Source organism: Knufia obscura (assembly GCF_036327395.1).
Source record: "Knufia obscura strain CCFEE 5817 isolate CBS 148926 chromosome Unknown scaffold_6, whole genome shotgun sequence".
In the NCBI taxonomy this organism is placed as follows: Eukaryota; Fungi; Ascomycota; class Eurotiomycetes; order Chaetothyriales; family Trichomeriaceae; genus Knufia; species Knufia obscura.
In genome coordinates this window covers 919761-939722 of record NW_027042692.1, presented here as the reverse complement: position 1 = coordinate 939722, position 19962 = coordinate 919761, and the positions used below count along the sequence as shown (strand labels likewise).

The 19962-nt window shown below is 51.6% G+C and overlaps 10 protein-coding genes across 10 annotated transcripts; 6 read left to right on the top strand and 4 right to left on the bottom strand.

Moving 5' to 3' along the window:
- Nucleotides 1-4442: 4442 nt before the first annotated feature.
- Nucleotides 4443-5453, top strand: PMZ80_005839 (uncharacterized protein; the record flags this gene model as incomplete). Its single annotated transcript, XM_064874256.1, has 1 exon — nucleotides 4443-5453. The coding sequence occupies one exon, from the start codon at nucleotides 4443-4445 to the stop codon at nucleotides 5451-5453; it is 1011 nt and encodes a 336-aa protein (XP_064729978.1).
- A 53-nt stretch (nucleotides 5454-5506) lies between these two features.
- On the top strand, nucleotides 5507-5959 carry PMZ80_005838 (uncharacterized protein; the record flags this gene model as incomplete). The annotated part of the gene is made up of 1 exon (XM_064874255.1): nucleotides 5507-5959. The coding sequence occupies one exon, from the start codon at nucleotides 5507-5509 to the stop codon at nucleotides 5957-5959; it is 453 nt and encodes a 150-aa protein (XP_064729977.1).
- Nucleotides 5960-6148: 189 nt separating this feature from the next.
- PMZ80_005837 (uncharacterized protein) lies at nucleotides 6149-6382 on the bottom strand (the record flags this gene model as incomplete). The annotated part of the gene is made up of 1 exon (XM_064874254.1): nucleotides 6149-6382. The coding sequence occupies one exon, from the start codon at nucleotides 6380-6382 to the stop codon at nucleotides 6149-6151; it is 234 nt and encodes a 77-aa protein (XP_064729976.1).
- Nucleotides 6383-7007: 625 nt separating this feature from the next.
- On the top strand, nucleotides 7008-7397 carry PMZ80_005836 (uncharacterized protein; the record flags this gene model as incomplete). The annotated part of the gene is made up of 1 exon (XM_064874253.1): nucleotides 7008-7397. One exon carries the CDS (start codon nucleotides 7008-7010, stop codon nucleotides 7395-7397), a length of 390 nt encoding a protein of 129 aa, XP_064729975.1.
- A 1630-nt stretch (nucleotides 7398-9027) lies between these two features.
- On the top strand, nucleotides 9028-9924 carry PMZ80_005835 (uncharacterized protein; the record flags this gene model as incomplete). The annotated part of the gene is made up of 1 exon (XM_064874252.1): nucleotides 9028-9924. The coding sequence occupies one exon, from the start codon at nucleotides 9028-9030 to the stop codon at nucleotides 9922-9924; it is 897 nt and encodes a 298-aa protein (XP_064729974.1).
- Nucleotides 9925-10473: 549 nt separating this feature from the next.
- PMZ80_005834 (uncharacterized protein) lies at nucleotides 10474-11091 on the bottom strand (the record flags this gene model as incomplete). Its single annotated transcript, XM_064874251.1, has 1 exon — nucleotides 10474-11091. The coding sequence occupies one exon, from the start codon at nucleotides 11089-11091 to the stop codon at nucleotides 10474-10476; it is 618 nt and encodes a 205-aa protein (XP_064729973.1).
- Nucleotides 11092-11581: 490 nt separating this feature from the next.
- On the top strand, nucleotides 11582-12016 carry PMZ80_005833 (uncharacterized protein; the record flags this gene model as incomplete). The annotated part of the gene is made up of 2 exons (XM_064874250.1): nucleotides 11582-11833; nucleotides 11981-12016. The coding sequence occupies 2 exons, from the start codon at nucleotides 11582-11584 to the stop codon at nucleotides 12014-12016; spliced, it is 288 nt and encodes a 95-aa protein (XP_064729972.1).
- Nucleotides 12017-15332: 3316 nt separating this feature from the next.
- PMZ80_005832 (uncharacterized protein) lies at nucleotides 15333-16424 on the bottom strand (the record flags this gene model as incomplete). Its single annotated transcript, XM_064874249.1, has 1 exon — nucleotides 15333-16424. The coding sequence occupies one exon, from the start codon at nucleotides 16422-16424 to the stop codon at nucleotides 15333-15335; it is 1092 nt and encodes a 363-aa protein (XP_064729971.1).
- A 488-nt stretch (nucleotides 16425-16912) lies between these two features.
- On the top strand, nucleotides 16913-17914 carry PMZ80_005831 (uncharacterized protein; the record flags this gene model as incomplete). The annotated part of the gene is made up of 1 exon (XM_064874248.1): nucleotides 16913-17914. One exon carries the CDS (start codon nucleotides 16913-16915, stop codon nucleotides 17912-17914), a length of 1002 nt encoding a protein of 333 aa, XP_064729970.1.
- A 1353-nt stretch (nucleotides 17915-19267) lies between these two features.
- PMZ80_005830 (uncharacterized protein) lies at nucleotides 19268-19612 on the bottom strand (the record flags this gene model as incomplete). Its single annotated transcript, XM_064874247.1, has 1 exon — nucleotides 19268-19612. One exon carries the CDS (start codon nucleotides 19610-19612, stop codon nucleotides 19268-19270), a length of 345 nt encoding a protein of 114 aa, XP_064729969.1.
- Nucleotides 19613-19962: the final 350 nt, after the last annotated feature.

Sequence of the window (19962 nt, the reverse complement as noted above, 5' to 3'; positions counted from 1 at the left end):
CATTCCTGCCGATGTTCTTTTGAGCTCTATCGCTCGTCAACGCCGTATGCTGCTTGCGTCAACGGACAAAAGCCGGCATGTATGCCATCTATCGCCGCCAGTCTTGAGCCAACTACGCAGACTGGCTTTGAGGTTGCGTCGTGATACCGTCGAATGTGTCGCGCCCCTAGCTCCATGCACCCAAGTAACCGAGCATTTGATGCCGTCGCAAGCAGCCGAATCTGGCGACTTTTCGCAAGGTGCTCTACTCATTGTTCTGCCAGCTTGAGGGGCGCCGGCTTTCTGTTTTGTCAAGGAGTGCGTTCCGGCTTACGTAGACCTGGCGGTGCTTCGTGCCAAGCTCGTTCTACTGTATGATCTTCGGCGGCGCAAGAAGCAACCTTGTTTGCTAGTGTCCTTATAAGCTCAGACAGCGGGCTGGAATTGAATGGGCTTCTCAGCATGAGTCTCGTGGCAATACACGCTATGTCCACTTCTCGAGCTTCAAGGAGCCAAAACGACGGTCACGCTAGAGTACCAGAGCCATTGAGAGCTAGCCTTGCGTTGGCTTGCATGAGGGTACAGGTTCGAGTCACTAGAAACATTCACTTCGCATGCAGTCGCGCTTGTTGCCAATAATAGACACCAGCAAATGTCTCTATATGCCTCAACTAATCGACAGGAAGTTTTGTCGTCGGCAGCACAGTCTCAACCTGGCTGACCTAATACCCGTGAAGCCAGCCTGTAATGCGCATTTTGGTTTCTTGGGGGACATTAGCTGGGAACACGAAGTCAAGCTTCTGCCACCATAATTGAGTTTGGACATCGTTGCTCAGAGTTCGAGAAGTAATTCGCCATGTGCTACTTGCGCACCGCCCTGGCTTCGCGCCGAGGGCGCTTGAGAGTTCCCCGTCGCCAGACTTTGCCTCCACCAGAGTGTTATTCTCACATCTCTACGGTCCTGTCCTACATATTGGATCGGCCATCGATTGATACGTACTTGAAAAGGACGAACTTGAGGCTGACTATCACTGCGAGCGCATGATGGAAAGTGCATCGTCCTAGTTAACTCACATATGCAATAAAATAGAGCAAGATTGCTACCCATACGAGAACAGCTAGAACAGTACGAGTGGGTCCAGCTGACCTGATACTGACCTACTGTATCAACCGCTACCCTGCATGAAGTCACTAGGCTGGCTTCGCTGTGAGTGGCCGAATCAAGCTGTATCGGACACAAGATACCGAAATGCCAGAACACTCTCCTGGCTCACTATATCTATGTGAGCCGAGCAAATTATGGCGCCTGTCGATGCAGGCATGACCGGAACGACAGGCCTCAGAGTCTGCAAAGAAGATCTGTGTCTCATGTGTAGCCCTGGTGGGCTGAAAGTTTTGAGCACACAGGAGCTTGACGAGCTAACACTCTACAGATAAAACACATGGTCCACCCTCTGCTATTTTACGGCGGAAATGCCACGATTACGAAAATGGTCTGGCCACTAGACAGGGTTCTCGCGGCTAACACGGAATCTTCAGGCTCAAGCCGACCTTATTCATCCTGTGAACGTCAAGCCTACCATGTTGCTAACGATCATACTGCTAACGAAGGAACTGTGGGCAGTGATCGGCCTTCTCAAATCAACCTTGCTCAAACACTAACTAACGGAACCCGCCAGCCAGTCTTGCAGCGTCGCTTGTTTTCAGGCTTCGATCAAGATCCCCAAGTCTTGGAACCCTAGTCAATCCACATACACGACGTTCTTCAATGCAGGTTACATCCATTCAGTCTCTGGTCGAATGTTCCTCTTTCCAGCGCAGTCTAGACGCCGCAAAGCTCTGGTGGTCTCTGAGTCTCTGATGCAAGCTCATCCGTGCTCTGCATTCCTTCCGATCAACTGCATCCATCACGAGTGGGATTGGCAATTCACTTCGACAACTTCTCGCATGTGAACGAGTTTCTATCCAGTTTGGAATACCTGATCAAAGTGATACTTGCCGGAGGTTGGTTTACACGTATGGTGCATTGTTCCTGTATATGCTCGACGGGTCACTCAGCGACATATGATAACTAAATCAAACAATCTGCGTTAACTACGTGCCTAAGAGGCATATCATCCTACCGGACAAGGAAGTGAACGCCTGGAGGATTTGTATGGCACAGACTTCATCAGCTACGACACAATAACACTACTCGGAACTCATACCTTAATCCAGCCCACCGCCTACAGCCGCAGCTGGCGCATTGAACTCATGAAAGCTCCCAACCTGCGAATCTCCCAACAGCTCTCATGCTTGATGCTGCATTGTCCCGAATTGTACTGCTTATACACCAGTTCTCACAGCCACATCGTTAGCGCCTGAATGCTTTGATGATGTGCCCGATGTCGTCGAACATTGCCAGCCCTTCGCTTGAGAATGAAAATGCTTCTGGCTCAGGCAGTGAGAGCAAGAAGCGGAACAGACTGGGTTATCATAGAACATCGGTCGCTTGTGGTAAGAGTGTTTGTGTCAATTGGACATGCTTGATGGCTGATATGTTACTGTAGGTCATTGTCGGCACCGAAAGATCCGTTGCATACCCTCAGAAGACCAGAGCGTAAGCCAATGTCAGAACTGCATCAGGCTGAAGAAAGAGTGTCAGTTTTACCCTGTGGAAGGCAGTGGGTCAAACAGCGGGAAACCGAAGTCTGAACCAAGAGTCGAACAACCGCTTAGCCAGCGGCCAGAATCACAAGATCCTCCGTCCGCAGAAGTAGTAGCATCAGCTAGACAGAAGCCCTACGGTCTGGGGTTCATGGCCGATAGCACCGTGTCGAATGTTGTCTGGCAAAATGCGCCCGAGTCAGTGGCATCACCAAGTAAGTTTCCGCTGACAAGAGCGTGAAGACTAGGCTAATTGGAATAGCATCAGTCCTCCGGAGTGAGCATCAACACGAGCAGCCAACTTGGCTTGATAATTCTGTGCATGGCCATATGCAGAATGTACACCATCCACAGCATAATCAGTCTCCAAGCATACCGTCCAATCCTTACTGGTTCCCTTCCGATCCGAGCGCAACGATATATCAGCAGCAGCAGCAGCAGCATTCCAGTCATGCCGGCGTGTCTGCGCCACAAATGCATGATCCGCACCTCCAATATAGCAGACCAGGCATCGAACCATGGCATGATGCAGTGCGACGAAGCTTCAGCAGCATGCCTGCGCCCGAATTGGCGCCGTCCTCGGGCACATACCAAATCTTCAGCACCACATTTCCGGAAAGCCAGAGGAGCATGACAATGCCAGAATTGCAGGTCCAGACCAGCCATAACACCGCACATATTGGTATGCAGATGAGTGCACACTCAGGCCCGGAACACGGACAAGGGCAACATATGCATAACACATCCTTTCCGTCAAACGCCCATCTATATTCCCCACCTCATGCCCACCAGGCCTTCAATTCACACTATCTACCGTTGCAGCAGGACCGGCGCTCGAATTTCCCAGATTGGCCAGGCTGAAGGTGTCCAGAAAATCAGGCCGATCATGGGCATGCCAGGCATAACGGCAACTCCACACAATGAGTGTGCCAATGCAGCTACCACTTGCCGCAGCAGTATTGCAGATTCGATCGCCACGATTGGGCCAGACCGGCCGGCTCGAGAGCCAAATCCGGCTAGGGCTGTTTGAGACTCGAATGTGGTTTCAGACCACTGCCATCCTCCTGAGATACGAAACAGCGTACACGACTCTTTTCAATGAGGTGAGCATTGCAGAGGTGCACTCTACATGGTTTTCGCCGCTCTTGACCTGGAGGCGGCCTTTGCTATGCCACAGGCAGCGGCGTGGCAGGGTGTCTCGATCGAGCGTTTCGACTGCGTTCCTCCGACAAGCTTGAATGGTGTGCAATCCTGTCTTTGCCGGCAGGTTTCAGCCAACACAAAATCTGATATCAGATTCATGCGCGCACGTCTACGATGTACCCTGCCACTGTTGCCTGGTCAGGCCAGTATGCCGCAGGGATGGAGAGCACGCTTGCTCAAAACAAACGTAACCTGAAGCTGATTGGATGGGAAGCAAACAATGTTCTCGACGAGAGACTTTTGCAGCTCCCATATTTTCGTTCCTCGAAGTTCGTGACTCGAACCAGGTGAGACTTAGAGAACAGCAGGATTCAGTATAGTGTGCCTCATACTCGCCCACGAAGCGGGAAAGAATACAGATCCATACCATGCTCGAGGGTCGACCCACGAAGAGGCTACGGCCAAGCAGCAAAAGCCAAGCATCGAATACAAGAAGCGCACCAAATTCGTCAGCCTCCTTGTTGAGTCTTAACGAGAAACTATTGACCAACGTTCTGAGCCATCTGACCGTTAATGTATGCTACAACGATCACTTCTTTCGCCAGCCCCTGCTTTCTACTTTGCTCAACGTGGCATGCACATGTCGCCATCTGAAAAGTGTTGCATTGAGATGCATGTTCAGGGAGATTGCATTTGTGCAGGAGACTAAGAACCACTTCCATGGTGCTGGATCCACTCGGGTCAAGCATCGACGACGACTGAAGCTCTTCACGGAGCTCTGCAGCAAAGCCCCAAATTTCCTCGAATACATACAGACCGCGCACGTCTGGTCTTACCTAGAGAATGCAGACGAACAACTAGAACTGATGGTCACCGTTCTGTCGCAGTCCGCTGTGCGGAACATGCTCCTCGACCTGAGCAGCTACGACTTCCTCAACTGCTCAATCAGCTCCCTGCCTGACTGGAAGTCCTCTCATTTTCAACAACTGAAAACTCTGCAACTGGGGGACGACCACGATATTCCGGATATAATCGTCGAGGGCAACCTGCTCATCAGGCTCTGCATGCTGCCGGCATTGGAGGAATTCCATTTACACGCAGTCGCTGGGCTTCATGACAGTGCACGCGAGCAAAGTCTCGACTCAGATGCCATTGCCAGCGGCACAGACGGGAGATCAGCCTCGAGTCTTTCGAACCTGAGCGAATTCCATCTACGTGGACCTGTAGCAGATGGAAACGTGCTTCGACAGATCACAGCACTAGCACCAGGGCTGACGAACCTCAGCGTCCCAGGTATCGTCTTATCTGAGGATGAGAGCCACCAGTTCGATGACACCACTTTCGATTGGAGATATGGAGAGTCCACTACCTCACCCATGTATATGCAATATGTCTTGGAGCATTGTGCAGCCCGCCTCGAAAAACTCACTATCCACCTTCCGGAAGGTCCCACAAATTGCGACGGCACGTATCTTAATCTGTCCTCCTTTCGAGCTCTCAAGGATGTCCACGTTGTAAGCTGCTTTCTGTTTGGAAATGCTGAGAAGGATGGAGCGGTTACTGCAGGCGAGATTCTCCGTCGCCTACCGCCGACATTGGAAGTCCTGGAATTGGAATTCAGGATGATGGTGGCCTCTTCTACAGTGCCAGTGATGCTCGAGATGCATTTATGCAGGGCGAGTTAGCCTGGGAGCGCATATGGAGGCTCAGCGGGCCTGGTGGGCATTTGGCACACTCAATGACGCCGCGGTGGGTCACGAAACTGATCGAGCGGAAGACAGCTGGCATAGGGAGCCTCAGGAAGTTCGTCGCGCACGAAGTATCAGGCACTCTCTTTTATGATCGATACCAAGATTTCTGCTTTGAGGTCGTTGACTGCAGTCCTGATCCAGACGAGTATAGCAACGTGGATGATGTCGAGATCGAGGTTCATTTAAGAGTGCCTGCTGAGTGGGAGGACAAGCCCGAATCCATCGAGCGCGAGCATCTCATTGTCCCGACCATCAATCAAGGCCGGATACCAGTGCCTTTCGAGGATGTGATCTTCCCGAGCATGCAAGACCAGGAACCTACCCTTATCGAGAACCCCATGTTCCGCGGCAGAAATGCATCACGTAGGCCAACTGTGGGAAAACAAAAGCGTCTAGCAAGAGAGGCAGAGGGCCTTCAGAGCTTGCTCTTGCAATCGTGATCACGTGCATTTCAGGTTGAACGGCTCACGAGCTGGACAGCTTGCAAAGCAGAAGACAAGGACGTCCAATTCATGATCATTGCCGAACATATTTCTGCATCTTTGTTCCTTGACTTGACTCTGCGGTTCTCTCCCCTCTCATAACCTCATCACCTCCTCGTTACCCTCCTCTCACATCTCCCCACACCCTCAACCAAAAGGAAACCACACCGCAACCTCAACATCTCTATGCTGTCTCTTGCAAAACCTATTCTCTCGAAACAGATTCCAGAAGTGTTTCGAGGTTGCCCTTAAAGCCTTCAGCGCTTGCAGATCGTTGCCAAGATTTCCAATGATTACTTGCTGGATTTCTGTGGGAAGGCTGACGAGGGGGTTGGAGGCATTTGCGGCCGCGGAGGAGGAGGAGGACTGTTGGGCAGACATGGTGGGTGGTCTTGGATGCGGTGCTTGTGGATTTCTGTTTCGTATCAGCATGAGCTTTGAGCTCGGAGTGTCAGGAGCTTCGCTTACTGTCTGCGTATCTGGTACGGTCCAGGATTAAAGCTGAATCAGCTGGGTCGTGTCTGTAGGGTATCTTCGATAGGAGTGTAACAAGAGTATGACCACGTGTGAAAGGTCAAACGTTCGAAGCGATCCGTGATAGAATGTCGTCGAAGCCCTTTCACTGACAGGCCGCCGGCCCGTGACTGATAGTCGTGCTGAAAAATTAATCCCCTTGAACATTTCTTTCCAACCTAACCCACAAAACATACCAGATATATGTACACCAGGCCTTCCCATCCTCAGCAAGATCTGCAGTAAGTATATATCTGCATTAGATATATCTCTTCCAAAAGGTTACCGTAAGTGCTTTCCTATCCTCACTCACGCCGAAGCCAGACAAAATTGACGGTGGTCAAAGGGAACCAAGCACTAGACAGGTCCAAGCTGTCAAGCATCCAAAACCAAAGAACCCTTCGATACAACACTGTGAGTTACTACCAGCTTGATCACATCACAATGACTCTAACCACCACCGCAGTCAAAAATCAGACAAGACCGACCAGTCATGTCTGACCAAAATCCTCTCGCCCAACTCCCAGGCCCCTACGCCCGCACCGCCAGCCCCCTCCTCCTTCTTCCCCGGGAGATCCTCCTCATGATCCTGTCGTACCTCGGTATCGACAGCGAAGCCGCTGCCGTCTGGCGAAGCCTCGAGCAGGCCACTCGCCTCTTCTACAATCTTTTCCGCGCTCCTGGATACTTTCGGGCGCCTTATTTGGCTGCGAGGAGGTTGTGGGTGCTAAATGCTCCGCCGCGGGCGTTGTCGGCGCCAAGACCACGACAGCTGCCACACGCGGATACTTCGACTACAAACAGCATTATGGCGGCACTTTCGGCGGCGGATGCTGAGTTTGATCGGTTGGAGCGGATGAAGAAGAGAAAGGCTAAGCTCTAAGTAGTGGAGTTACGGGTCTGTTGCAGATGGCGGTGGTACGCAAGTGAGAAGTGGTGTCCTCCTGGATGAGGACAGGATGAGTCCTCGATAGAGTCACGGCGATGTGGCATTGGTGTGTAGCAGTTTTCAAACTGCTCAATAAGAATGCATTTCGTTCATGAACTTTCAATTGATGTATATCGTGTTCTAATTTCTTCTATGCTTTCGAACACGCAAAAGAGCAGTCATTTCGATCGAAGTTCTTGAAGCATAGCGAGAAACACAGCGCGAGCGGCAGGTTGTAAGCCAGCAGCTACCTCGAACCAACTGTACACTGGCACTGTTCCAGCTACCTCTAGACTTGTAGTCGGAACATTTGTTGTATCTCGTGATCTGTAGTTGGTCTGTCTCTTGTTCGATCTTGTCTTGAACACAGATTCATTTGTACCACAGAGCGTGCAGTCATTATGTCTGATACCGGCATCAATGAAGTCACGAATTGAGGTCTTGCGAGCTCGACTGGTTCCCATGCTTGTCTCTCCTGCTTCGTACCAAGCACAGACCGGAGCCCCGAGCCGATACTGCAACGAAATATCCTGACAGTCCAACCCTTCCACGTCTGTGCAGATGTAGTCGTGGCGGGAACGAATGTAATAGCCTCGCAGAAAAGGAATTCTTATACTCCTATCGTGAAGTAGTCCGTGCTTGGCCCACAACGCGCGCTCAAAGTCATAGAGGTAGCGAAGATACTGACTAGGCCCGAGAAGGTAGTATGTTCGTTGGCAGGTCTGCTTTATGTTCTTGAGGTCGTGGAAGTAGATGGGCGTATGGCGAAATTCGCGAGGGATGTGACCATAGTAGGGGTCAACATCAACGTGCCTTGGCGAGAGGTAGTTGACGACGATATCGAAAAGCTCGGTGGGTAAGACGTCCAACATATTGTGCTTGTTCCTGTTTCTGGCGTCAGGAGAGCTTAAGACCCTGTAAGATGTGTATACTTTGGTGTGCAGGATAAAGAGCGTCGCGGTTTGAATCTTGGAACCAAGCTCTCCAGTGTTCAAAGACACGTCGACGAGGAGGTCGAAATGGTACTATCACGGTATCTGGTTCCAGAGATTAGACTTGGGCGGGACATCGCCATTCGAAGTACTCAACAGGTAAGATCACCAGGGGTGCTTAGGCAGTGTAGAGCTCCGTCTCTTGAGTGCCAATCCGGTAGTGTTCGCTGGTAGCTGGGGGTTCTCCTCTGCTGTTGTGCTTTCGCATGTCCTCACAGGTGATTTCCGAACACTGACACTAGCCTCCTGAGTGTTGAGCAGCGCAAAATTGCTGACGTAAGGATTTGTCGGCCGTTATCGAAGTGCATTCTTCCAACTCCGCTTGGCATCCCCCAACGTGTTTTCTTTCTGCACATCGAATAGAAGTCTTTTTCAGCGCCTCTTGGTCAAGGAGCTTGGTCTTGAACAGAAATTCAATCAGACCGCTCTTGAATCGAGAGACTAATAGCAAACTTCAGAACAAAGGTACGTGACAGTCAGAGCCATTGTAGACCAGGAGCTAACGCGTCGTCAAGTTGAAATAGTCAAGTGGAACAAATCCCCCCAGACGCCTGCGACAACCTCGTTCGTCTCTGCCTTCATCATATCTGAAGATGGTCTCAGCACACAAAGAGACAACAGGCACTTCTACGGCCGCAGCCAGCAGTGCACCAACGATGCCAGAGAGACATCTGAAGGAAGACGCCGACCTCTCTGCTCTTGCGAAGCTCACGGATCTACCCGCAGAATTGCGTTGCAAGATCGTCGAAAACATCGACGACCTCCCCACTCTCACGATCTTCAGTTCCATCTCACGAGACCTTCGTGCACTGATCGAGAACGACACAATGTGTCAGACGAAGATGAGGCAATTCTTCCTGAACTTCGAAAGAGACACACCAAGGTCAAGAGAGATTGACCCCGAGACCAACACCTGGAGATTCTTGGAAGGCCTAAGCGAGTCCTTCATGCCCTGCTACTACTGCAACACCTTCAAGCCAATAGGCAATTTCTTCATCGCGCAAAGTACAGGCTCCTACAATCTTAAGGGCTGCAAATCAGGTCGCAGATTCTGCATTGATTGTGTCATACATGGTCGAGCAATCGACAGAGTCAACGAGCTGGCCTTGGAGGGACCCACAGGAAGTACCATTCGCTTCTATGCCGGCGTCACGCCTATGATGCCGTGGAAGGATAAGTGGGTTCAATACATGCCACGTCCAATGCGAGGGTTGAGATTGGGTGTCTGCCGGGTCTGTAAGAAGACGAGCTGGTGCCGTGAAGACGATGCACCCACTCAGGTGCAGAAAGAGCTGGAGCTGTGCCACGCGTGCTATCGAGCAAAGGAGGTGGGAAAATCAGGAAGACCCTGCCCGGAACACGAGACTGTAGCTTGGGTGGTCACCAGTAAAGATCTTGAGCCAGCCTGCGACGGACCGGGATCTTGCTGGTGTGGGTGCGAGCCAAATGGTCCGGGATATCAGTTCTCACATGTCACAGTCGTTGCCTGAGCTAGAACAGCCATGCAGCTCTGTATAAAGCTCAATTGGTCTGTATAAGCTCAGTTAGGGTCACGTCCGCCATGAGATTGCTAGTCGGTTGAGAGAGGACAATCAGGGTAGGCCAGAATTGCATGTCTGGTGCTCCAGCAGAATTGAAAGCGCATTGCCCGTGTTGCAGCCCGTAACCATTTAAATCGCTACTTGTAGACAGTTACGGTCCATCAATCACAACGAGGAGTGCTCTGTCGTGTTCTCTATGACATTGACGAATTAAGCCAAATCCAAGCAGTCGTCTAGGCAGCAATGTAGTCTATCTCGTTCATGGGTTCAAGGCCAGTGCATAGTCGCCGGCAGACTGGTTTGTCTTCGTCTTCAAATATTGCTTGACATTGTCTAATGTACGTAGCCGGAACAAGGTGCATGTAAGGTCAAGGTCCGAAGTGCTTGCTTCACCTGCTGCTGAGACGCATCTTGGTGCAAACGACATACTGATTTCGGCACATCACAACCTTTGTTACACAACTGTTCAGCGCTTCCACTCAACCTCAGGACCTCACTTCACATGCCTTGCAGCAGCTGGCGGAACAGCTCTCGGGCAACCGGCGGCAAATGAGAAGATATGTATCGCAGACTGTATAGTGGTGTGCCATTCGGCAGACTTGGCAGCGAAGTGGTCCGGTCCCTCGCCGGCTGTACTTCTTCCTGACTCATTTTGCGTCGTGGCTTCGTTGTGCCACAAAGGCCGCAATCCTCGTGCTTGTAGAACGGGTTGCCAACCACAAGATCGAGTGGGTCGTACGGATGAGTTGAGACCGGCTGATACCAAGGAGACAAGATCCACGTTCGGAAAGGGTTGTGAGGCGTGCGTTTCAGCACGACCCCCATTCTGCGTGCGGCTTCGCTGGGCGAAGGTCCGAAAGATGCTATTGCATCGTCGATTTTGTTTCGACGCGCGAGAGACGGCGCCACTGCAAGGATCGGAGCCGTCACGTAATTGTAGACATTCCAATACCTTATGAATCTTCTTGGACAGCATTCTAGTGTGATGCGGAAAAATGTGCATGTATTGAAGAGTGCATGTATTGAGAGTGCATGTAGAGTCCTCCAGTCGTCAATATGGTCAATGACCAATTGGAAGACATCGTTCGGTAGAGAGAACAAGGCGAAGGAGTTCATAGCGTCGAAGGGAGAGGTTGTTGTCGCCCTCTAGAGGTTGTCCTGGTGAGATTGGTCTGCATTGCATAAGTGTCTTTCCGGACGGCATATCGTAGGCTGTCCTCACCCTGATGTCCTTCCCCTTTTCTAGTAGAACGGTGCTTTGTTTCGCCGTCGTAGTCTAGGTGCAGAACCGTTTGGCGTAATGCGGAACTGTCCTGCTTGCAAAAGTATCGTTGACAAAAGGTATAGTGCGAGTGGCGACGTGGTCCGGTATGCCCCTTACGTAGGATGATTCCGCTCCGAGAACAGCAACTGCAGGATCTCCAGTCTTTCACCTGTTGGCCGCATGCGATACGGGCGAGTGGTGGAGCCTGGCCGATTTGTGGAACTTCCCGCTCAGTATAATCTGCCTTGTGGTCGCAGGAAGTTCAAGCCAATAACTCCCAAGACAGTACAACAGGAATATAGCCAGCGATACCTCGTCAGACGACAACATAATTACATCGATATGCAGCCCTCCAGACTAGCTCAACTCCCCATCGAGCTCATCTATCCAATGCTTGAGCACCTGCTGAGAGTATTCGACTACAATGCATTCCCGAACCTGTACCTGACCTGCACCTTCTTCCGCAACCTCTTCGACTCCAACGTACGAGCTTTCAAACTCTTTCGCCGAGCCATGTTTGAGGTGTTGTGGAATCAGCCTGGTGGACTAGGGGAGCTGGCCGACATGGATAGAAGAGCCAAGAGACGCGGATTGGTGCGTCATCAACATATACCTTGACCTCGAAGCCTCAGAATGTGAACTCGCTTCGCAAGCACTGCAAAACGTATTGAAGAGGTGGTGAGGTCAAGTTGAGGAGCCCATCTCGTTCAGATGTTGACAGATATGCTGACATCGTACCAGACACATCTGTGGTTGACAGGCTCGAATGAAGCCTAGGGGACGGAATGTGAGCTTCGTCGAAGAGCTTGACGGCTTACTCGGCAAATAGTGTGCTCACACGACCACACCAGGCGTGCACTCAATGCCCAGAAGTGGGTGAGGCTTCCTTTCAGCAAAGAAAGAGTCTCGAACTCCCTCATAACGATAGAGGCGAGCATGGAGTGTGGAAGCCATTCGCCTGTGTTGTGCACCGAATCCTGCACAGCTTGACCGCGCTCTTACGCTCTTGTAATGTCCCTTGAGCGAGTTCCAAGCCATGCACGATGTCCTCACCAGAGTGCCAAGAGCAACAAGCGGTATACCGACCGCTGAGCTCCTCATTGTCGACAGCAATTGAGACGGCGTTCTCGAATCACTTCGAGCAGGTCGGCCGTGAAAGACCGCGACGCCGTTGAACACATGATCGGCGTGAGCCTATGCGAAGGGGACAATTGCCATGGAGCCAATGTTGACAAGGACGCGATCTTTGGGACCCGGTCAGCCAGGCTTCTGCGTCGTATCGCTATGCTACCGCTCTGCTCGAGTCGTGCCTACCCTGCCTGCATGCCCGGAGGACCCTTGTTTGCTAGCAGCAGAGCTCATGTGCAGCAGTCGCTGAGTTTGTCAGACTTGTAGTAGTGCCGAACCCCTCGGATGCTGCACGTTCTTGCAACGACAGCTGCGCCTGTCGAGACGCGAGCCAAGTGATGTGATCGTGGCCAGGGCTCCGAACGTGGCATGTATACGTGGATAGAGCGCCTAGGAGCCCAGCATCAGTGGCTGTGGGGTGTTGTTGTCGAAAGCAGTGGAGTCTCTTGCTTGAAATGCCTTGCCGGAACTCCAAAGGGATGCGTACGTCTCTTGCATATCTGAATTTGCCATAATCATCGCCTCGTGCCAGCTAGGCCACAGCAACGTCCCAGTCGCTCGTGACCCTGTGGCCATCAAGGTATCATTATACCCATGCCCTTGCCAGCTTCAGATCTCAGACCAGACATGCCTGTTCCCAGACTATGGCAGAGGCCAAGCTACACAGTTGAGTACGCAGTCGGCCCAGCCATCTCTAGCGTCTGGATCTCTTCCTAAAGACGTCAAGCCGACTGTACAGACTGACTGAGGATCCTGCTGTGCTTGCAATGCAAGAGACGATAAGATTTGCTCAGAGTCGTGACCTTTGCCTGGAGCTGGTGGGACAATCGTGAAGATTTACGGACAAGTCGGAAGCCACAGGTGTGTGGAATCTCATGCATGTTGTTCGACCACGGTCAACACGGGTACGACGATGTGGTGCAGCGACCGCTTCGCGCGTCCGACATCCTGAATCCACGAAGCTCTACCCCGGCTGAGCGGCAAGAGTAGACTTCCTGACTCGAGCTTTGTAGATCTATCTCTTGATTTGCTATGTTCATGCCTGATCAGCCTGGTTCGAGGGTATATGGGAGCGGGTGCAAAGGTCGACGGTTTGGGTCCGATGAGGAAAGAATGTCGAGCACGACGAGAGCCGGTCTAGTCGTGAGTGTATGGAATATCGATCATGGCAGAGACCGCACGACACGATGCTTTCCACCTTCGTCTGATCAAGGTCGTCCGTCGCGCGGCAGACGCTCAATGTGGGATGTCGACGCCCGCTGGTTGATCGGAAGGCGCGATGATGACCTGCACAGATGGGTGCGGCAATCGACGCGCTTGCCAAGTCGGAGATTATTTGAAGCCAAGAGAAATTCGGACACCTCATTTCAACTCCCTCGCTCATCAAGCAGGTACGATTGTGCTCATCGGTTGCACTGTCTACCTTACGAAGGGTTGAAACAAGAAGTACGGGAATGCTGGTACGGCATATTGGTTGCTCGGCAATGTCAATGTGCTCTGCACATTGCATTCCTCTAGCAGTTCACGCTTCTGTCACGCTAAGGCAAACCCTATGTCTTCCTGATATCAATGAATGAGATACAGATCCCACAAGCGCTCACTCACCGCTAGAGCTACTTGATACTGGTCGCAACGTGTAATACCGGAGCAGAATGCGAGGTATGCGCCCAAGTGTAACAGTCGAGATGGGCCCTATTCATATCGCTACAAACTCGACAACTTCGTTGAGAAGTCCATAATACAAGTGCTCACCGACGTCTGGCCATGGGACCCAAAGGGCCACAAGTCTCTCCTCCTGACCGAACACTACCTCCCATGCTACACCTGCTGCAACTTTCGACACAAATCGGCCTTCTCCAACGAGTACACAATCGATGGTTACAAGTTAGGTGGTAGCCAAGCCACAGGTGGATCCCTCAATCGCTTTCCACGGATATGCAAGGAATGCTACCTCAAAGATCGAGAGATAGCCATCAGCGAGATCATCACCACCGGCACGATCTCCCACAAGCTGGTTGAGTGGGACGAGCGATATGACAACACAGGCTACTATGCCGTGCAACGTGCTCCCTTCGGTTTATACGGATGGGTCATACTTAGCTGTGAGCAATGCGGCCAGCACTCATTCCAAGACGTATCTCCTTGGCCAGCACAGGCCGACGCAGGTAAATGCATGTTTTGCCTCTCGGGCTGTCGGCAGATTTTCACAGAAGTCAGACTGGCTGAGTCTGGCTCGACGGAAGCACCCGAGGATGTATATTGGTTAGAAGAGCGGCTGATGAGGCTTCGTGCGAGATCATGGAACATGAGATACTACAAACCGAAGTTTGAGGTGGTTGTACGAGAAGAGTCATACAGGAGATATCAGCAGGTCTTGGGAGAACGAAGGTACATTAACCACCCCTGAATTCAGCTTAGCACGACGGGAACGAAGAGATGAAACAGATGCTACATCAGGATTGTTCATTCAGGGTGGCACAGATATACTTGACGGATGTTATTGGGAAGGCTGGTTACTCGATAGTCCAGAACAGGACCTCGATAACTCTAGAACGCCTTCGTCAATGGGAAGTTGCACGTGGCTCGGGGATCAAACCCGATCCGGCCATGAGAAAGGTCATTGACGAGCACTCAACCACGATCAGACAGGCTAATGACGTCTGTATCTGTTGTATGACCTCGGTCACGAGAACAGGACGCTAGCAACTCGGAGGCCTATGTACCGGACATTGGACAGACCAAGACATCTGTTACTGTGTTTTTCGAATGTTGGCTTTTGCAGTACTACCGTTCTTCGACATGAGTACTAAGTCTAGTAAAATTGTGTCCCATCTTAGATCCAGCCTTTGTAACACGCACATCTCGCTCCACGCATCCTCTTGCTTACGGCCTGACAACCATCGACCATATTCTTCATCCAAGCCCGAATCCTACTCTGCTCTGGTATGCGACCTTCTCCTGCTAATCAACTGCTAGCCGTGATACCAAGCTCCTTCAGGATCCTACGAAACACTACTCTCGTGGCTGGACGGAGCCCGTTAATGATTGCTTCGAGATCTGCTACAACCCGAGTTCTTCGGAGCACTGCTTCATCATCGAACCAAGCCAGGACCGGTGCTGGTATCGAGGTCGTGTCTCGGTAGGATCTGGTCAATATTGATTTCTCCCTGAGCTGAGAACGAGCATGATCTTCTTTGCGCTGCTGATGAGCAAGCCTGCGGCTCTCTCCTTGTCTCCGTGCTCGAAGGTGGATAGGGCGGTACTTGTATGGATAGCTGTAGCCACAGCCACATGCACAACCCCTGACCCGGTTGTGGAGCTCATTCGCTTCTGGTCGAAGGACGACTTGCATCGGCTTCGCGGGCAAGCCGGTGTAGCATGGCGTGCACAGCCGTCTATCTTGTTGGTCATCTGACGGTTTGTCCGGACAGTACGATGTTGACTTGCACCTCGAGCAAGCTGCGAGTCGCCAACCGGTGAGGCCAAAAGGATTACGACAGGCAAAGACGCCCCTGTCCCATACTGAAAGCTTGTAAGTGAGTTGCCCCGTCTCCTCAATCTCCTTTGCCGCTCGCTCCCGGTCTACCATAAGACAGTAATGGCAGACGCGTGGTCTGCGAGGCTCCCTGTATGGCCAGTAGCCTTTCAAGGCTTGTGTGCCTGTTCTCTGCCAAGCAACAATATCTTTCTCGGGCTTGAATTTGAAGCAGGAGTAACACGGCAGATACCCTTTGACAAGCACAAAGTCAACGGATCGCAGTGTTGTCTTTCCAGCATCGAATGTCCCTACCGTCCGCAAGATAGCTTTGTTGCGTGGGAATTCCGGATGCTTGTGCTGTATCTTTGTCTTGGTGGACGCAATCCATCCCGTGAATGGCTCGAACCGAAAGAAGGCCTCTCGATATCTCTTTGACCAGACCTCATCGTGATGGAGAAGGTCGTGGAATAGCTTGCACGTCTGTGACAGCTTGTTCAGATAGACGTAATGATTGAGATGGTCCATGATAGTATCGAGGATCTCGCCCGGCAGACCTGTCAGAGAGTGAGGAGTCGCCATGGTTATCGGATAATGCTTCTCAGGATCTAGCGATAGATCAGTTGAGATGCCGCTGTAGTTGAATTCGAACAGAGTAAAAGCGTGGCAAGCTGCGGTAGAGATTCCGATTGTCTCGGTAGACAAAAGAATGTAGGACGTCAACGATATTGGCATCAAAAAATGGCACGAATAAGCTGGTGGTGACATTAACATAGTATGCGATGTGTTCCGAGTTGGCGATCTAGCGCCGTTGTCTTACCCGAGCCTCAGTTCATGACCTGAACATCGAGGAAGGTACCATGCGGGGATGCTGGCCTTCACTCGCACCTACCACTGACAATTTTCAGCCGCAAAGCAACACCGTCACTTGTGAAAGTCCAGTCGTCCCAACACGTGACATCTCTTGCTTTTTCGTAGTGTGCTCGTTCTCGATTTGTCTGCTCCTCTTCAATACTCTTTGTTGCAACAGCCAATACGCATCGATGCCAATGCAGCATCAAACAGCCAGTATGACGTCCTCCACAGTTCCCGTCATCAAATATCTGTCAGACTTCGCTGTTGAAATTCTCGCCGACATAGTCAACAACCTCGACTACATCTCCATTCACAACCTCTCTGTGACAGACACATTCTTCCGCAATCTCATCAAGAATGACTCAGCCTGTCAGGATAGTCTCTGCGACGCTTTCGTCAACTTCGAGTTCACAGTATATACGAAGGAGATCAAGTCAAGAGCTATGTTTCAGGTTCTTGTCTCTGACACTCGGAACTCGTTGACAACCCATGAAGCTTACCACAAACACGAGCTGTATGGTGGCAGAAAGCCTTTCTCACTCTTTGGCGTGAAGGTGGGCTATTACCCATGCTATGGCTGTTTCAACTTCCGACCCAGAAGGAAATTCTTCCAAGGGCTGGTAAGTGGTAGCTGCACCCTAAGAGGCTGTCACTCGGAGTCACGGTGCTGTGTGGACTGCATCATGGAAGGTAGTGGTCTCATGTTGCTCAGGAAGTCGAGTGTCCTGGCTGATCCACTACCCACCGAGTGGGAAGCTGGACGGTTTGCTCAGCCATTTCCAAAGGGCTACAATGGCTGGAGGCTTTCGGAGTGCGCAGGATGTGAACAAGTTACCTGGAGCCCAAAGATGCCGGATCAGGCTCAACGGATTCAGAAGATGTGCGATCGATGTTTTCGACAAAGCAGTAACCACCACAAGCAGAGGAGAGGTTTCGGACATAGTGACACTGGTAGAGATCTGATGGCCACGACCATCATCAAGAAAGACAAGTTTAATCGACCCTGTCGTTGTGGCTGTGGCGCAGCTAATGAGGAAGAAAGGCTTCCTCTTGTGTTCTTCCGTTCTGGTCCAGGTTCGGAGACGTTATGGCTGGGCAAGCCGGCACTGAGCAGGGTGGAAGAACCAATGTATGCCTTTGGGCTTCATTGGGGAAGGTTTGGGTTTAGCCCATGGTCAACTCTGTCAGCTTCTTCGTTGAACGACGACGCAACATAGGAGACTCCCGGGCTTCGCACACCAGTCTGATGTCGTTGGTGACAATGTATGCGCGGTGTAGCGGTGGAAGATGAGGACGATTGTGGCAAACAGTGGAGTAAGACAGCCAACAGGACTAAGAGCAAGTGTCAGATGAGCTTTGTTTGCCTCGTCGGCGAACACCTGTATTTGACTGACCTCGGAGACACCATCAGCGAGGAGGATGAGTCGATATGGGCTGATATGGCAAGGTTGCTTGCAGTAGCATAGATGAAGTGTTGTCCAGAAAGTGACCATAGGTTGAAAACATGCCGTGTATATCAGATTGATATCCAGAGTGTACAAGTCTGGCACATGTCGTATGCTTAGATGGTGCAGCAAACATCGCAAGGCCGACATTCTCTTTTCACTTGAAGCCCGCAACGGAACCATAATCCAGTCTCAATCATCGGGAGGCACGAAGCCTGATTTCAAAACCTATTCCTCTGTCTTTGCCGAGCCCGCTGCTCGAGCGATCGTGATCACTGTTCGAGCAGATCTCTCGGTCTTCCGACATACCCCAGATATTATCTTGAAAATCGTCAGGTTTTATTGAAGCTTGTTCAGGCTGATCCACGTCAATATGGCTAATGTATGTACCGAGCAACACACCCGGAAACCATCAGCTGACATCGACCCAGAAATACGTCGACGCAAGCACCCAAACCATCCCAACGACCTGCCTCTGCCAAACTCCACAACCACCACCACGCCGTCCAGCACAAATATCACCACTCTTCAAACTCCCACCCGAGCTCCTCTGCATAATCATCGACAATCTTCCCGCTTGGCTCTCCCTCCGCAACCTCGCCAAGTCCTGCCGATTCTTTCATCACCTCTTTCTAAACGATGAATATTGTGCCGCGCAATACTGGGAGTGGTATCATGCTGAGGGATACCAGTTGCAGGTGGATGGTAGGATGATCACTGTGTATGGGAGATGTAAGGGCTGGCGACGGTTGTCGGCGCGTGCGTATAGGTACACTCTCAACAGCAACCAGGACGAGTAAATTTGAGGCGAGACGGACGGCTGGCCGATTATGGAGAGATTGAGCGGGACGATGAGAATCTGACGGCGAGATCGTCTCAAATGGTGTTGTGGTTGGAGCGCGACAGACTCGAGGCCGAGCAGAGTGGTGGCTGCCGCTGTATTCGAATGCTTATGGCGTTCTGGACGCAGCCGATCGCGTTTAAACCACATTTTGGTAGAGCGGTGCACTCACTAGAGCACATCGTGTCATCTCTTCATGCCCGTCGTTATTTCATGCGTCGTATCCCCATATCTCATTTCTCATATCCATATCTCTTCTCATACCCATCCATCCTCACATTCGCTCAGCCCCTCCCGCCCTCCTTCGCCCCCTCCTGTCCAACCCTCTCCTCCCTCCCCCTCGTACTCTCCTCCCCCAACACCCTCCCCGCTCCCACAAATAAGGCCCCCACATACCCGCCCAAAAACCGCATATCCTGCGCCTGCATGCTCGTCATCCTCAACAAATTCTCCGTATCAGCCAAGTGAGCATTCAGCTGCGCGAGCTGAGCATGGAGATGGGTGTATTGTCTCTGCTTGTTCATTGATATTGAGGACGAGGATGAGGTTGATGATTGTGTAAGTGTTGGGTTGAGGGTGGAATGGCGGGTGTGTTGGTTGGAGGTGGTGGAGCGGGATGTCGATGTCATTGCGATGGGCGGCGGAACACGGTGTGATTCACGAGGTAGTGCTGAGTGGTTCTACGTCAAGGCGAAGGATTGGCATAGACGCTGGTTGGCCATCATTGAGGTTGGCTCACTGCCCGCGTGTCGCGCTTCGTATGGCCGGACGCGAGCAAGAACAATATGTGACGTCACGTGATTGAGACGCGGATGTTAGCACGTTAGTCAGATTCATTAGCTTCACTCATGAAGGAAGAGCTCTGAAGCTTGATATCTGTGGTCATGTCCCTCTATCTATTCGGTTGCTGTACGATCGATCACAACGGACGGAGCCGAAAAGCCTTAGCATCTTCGACACCTACCGGCAAAGGATGGAG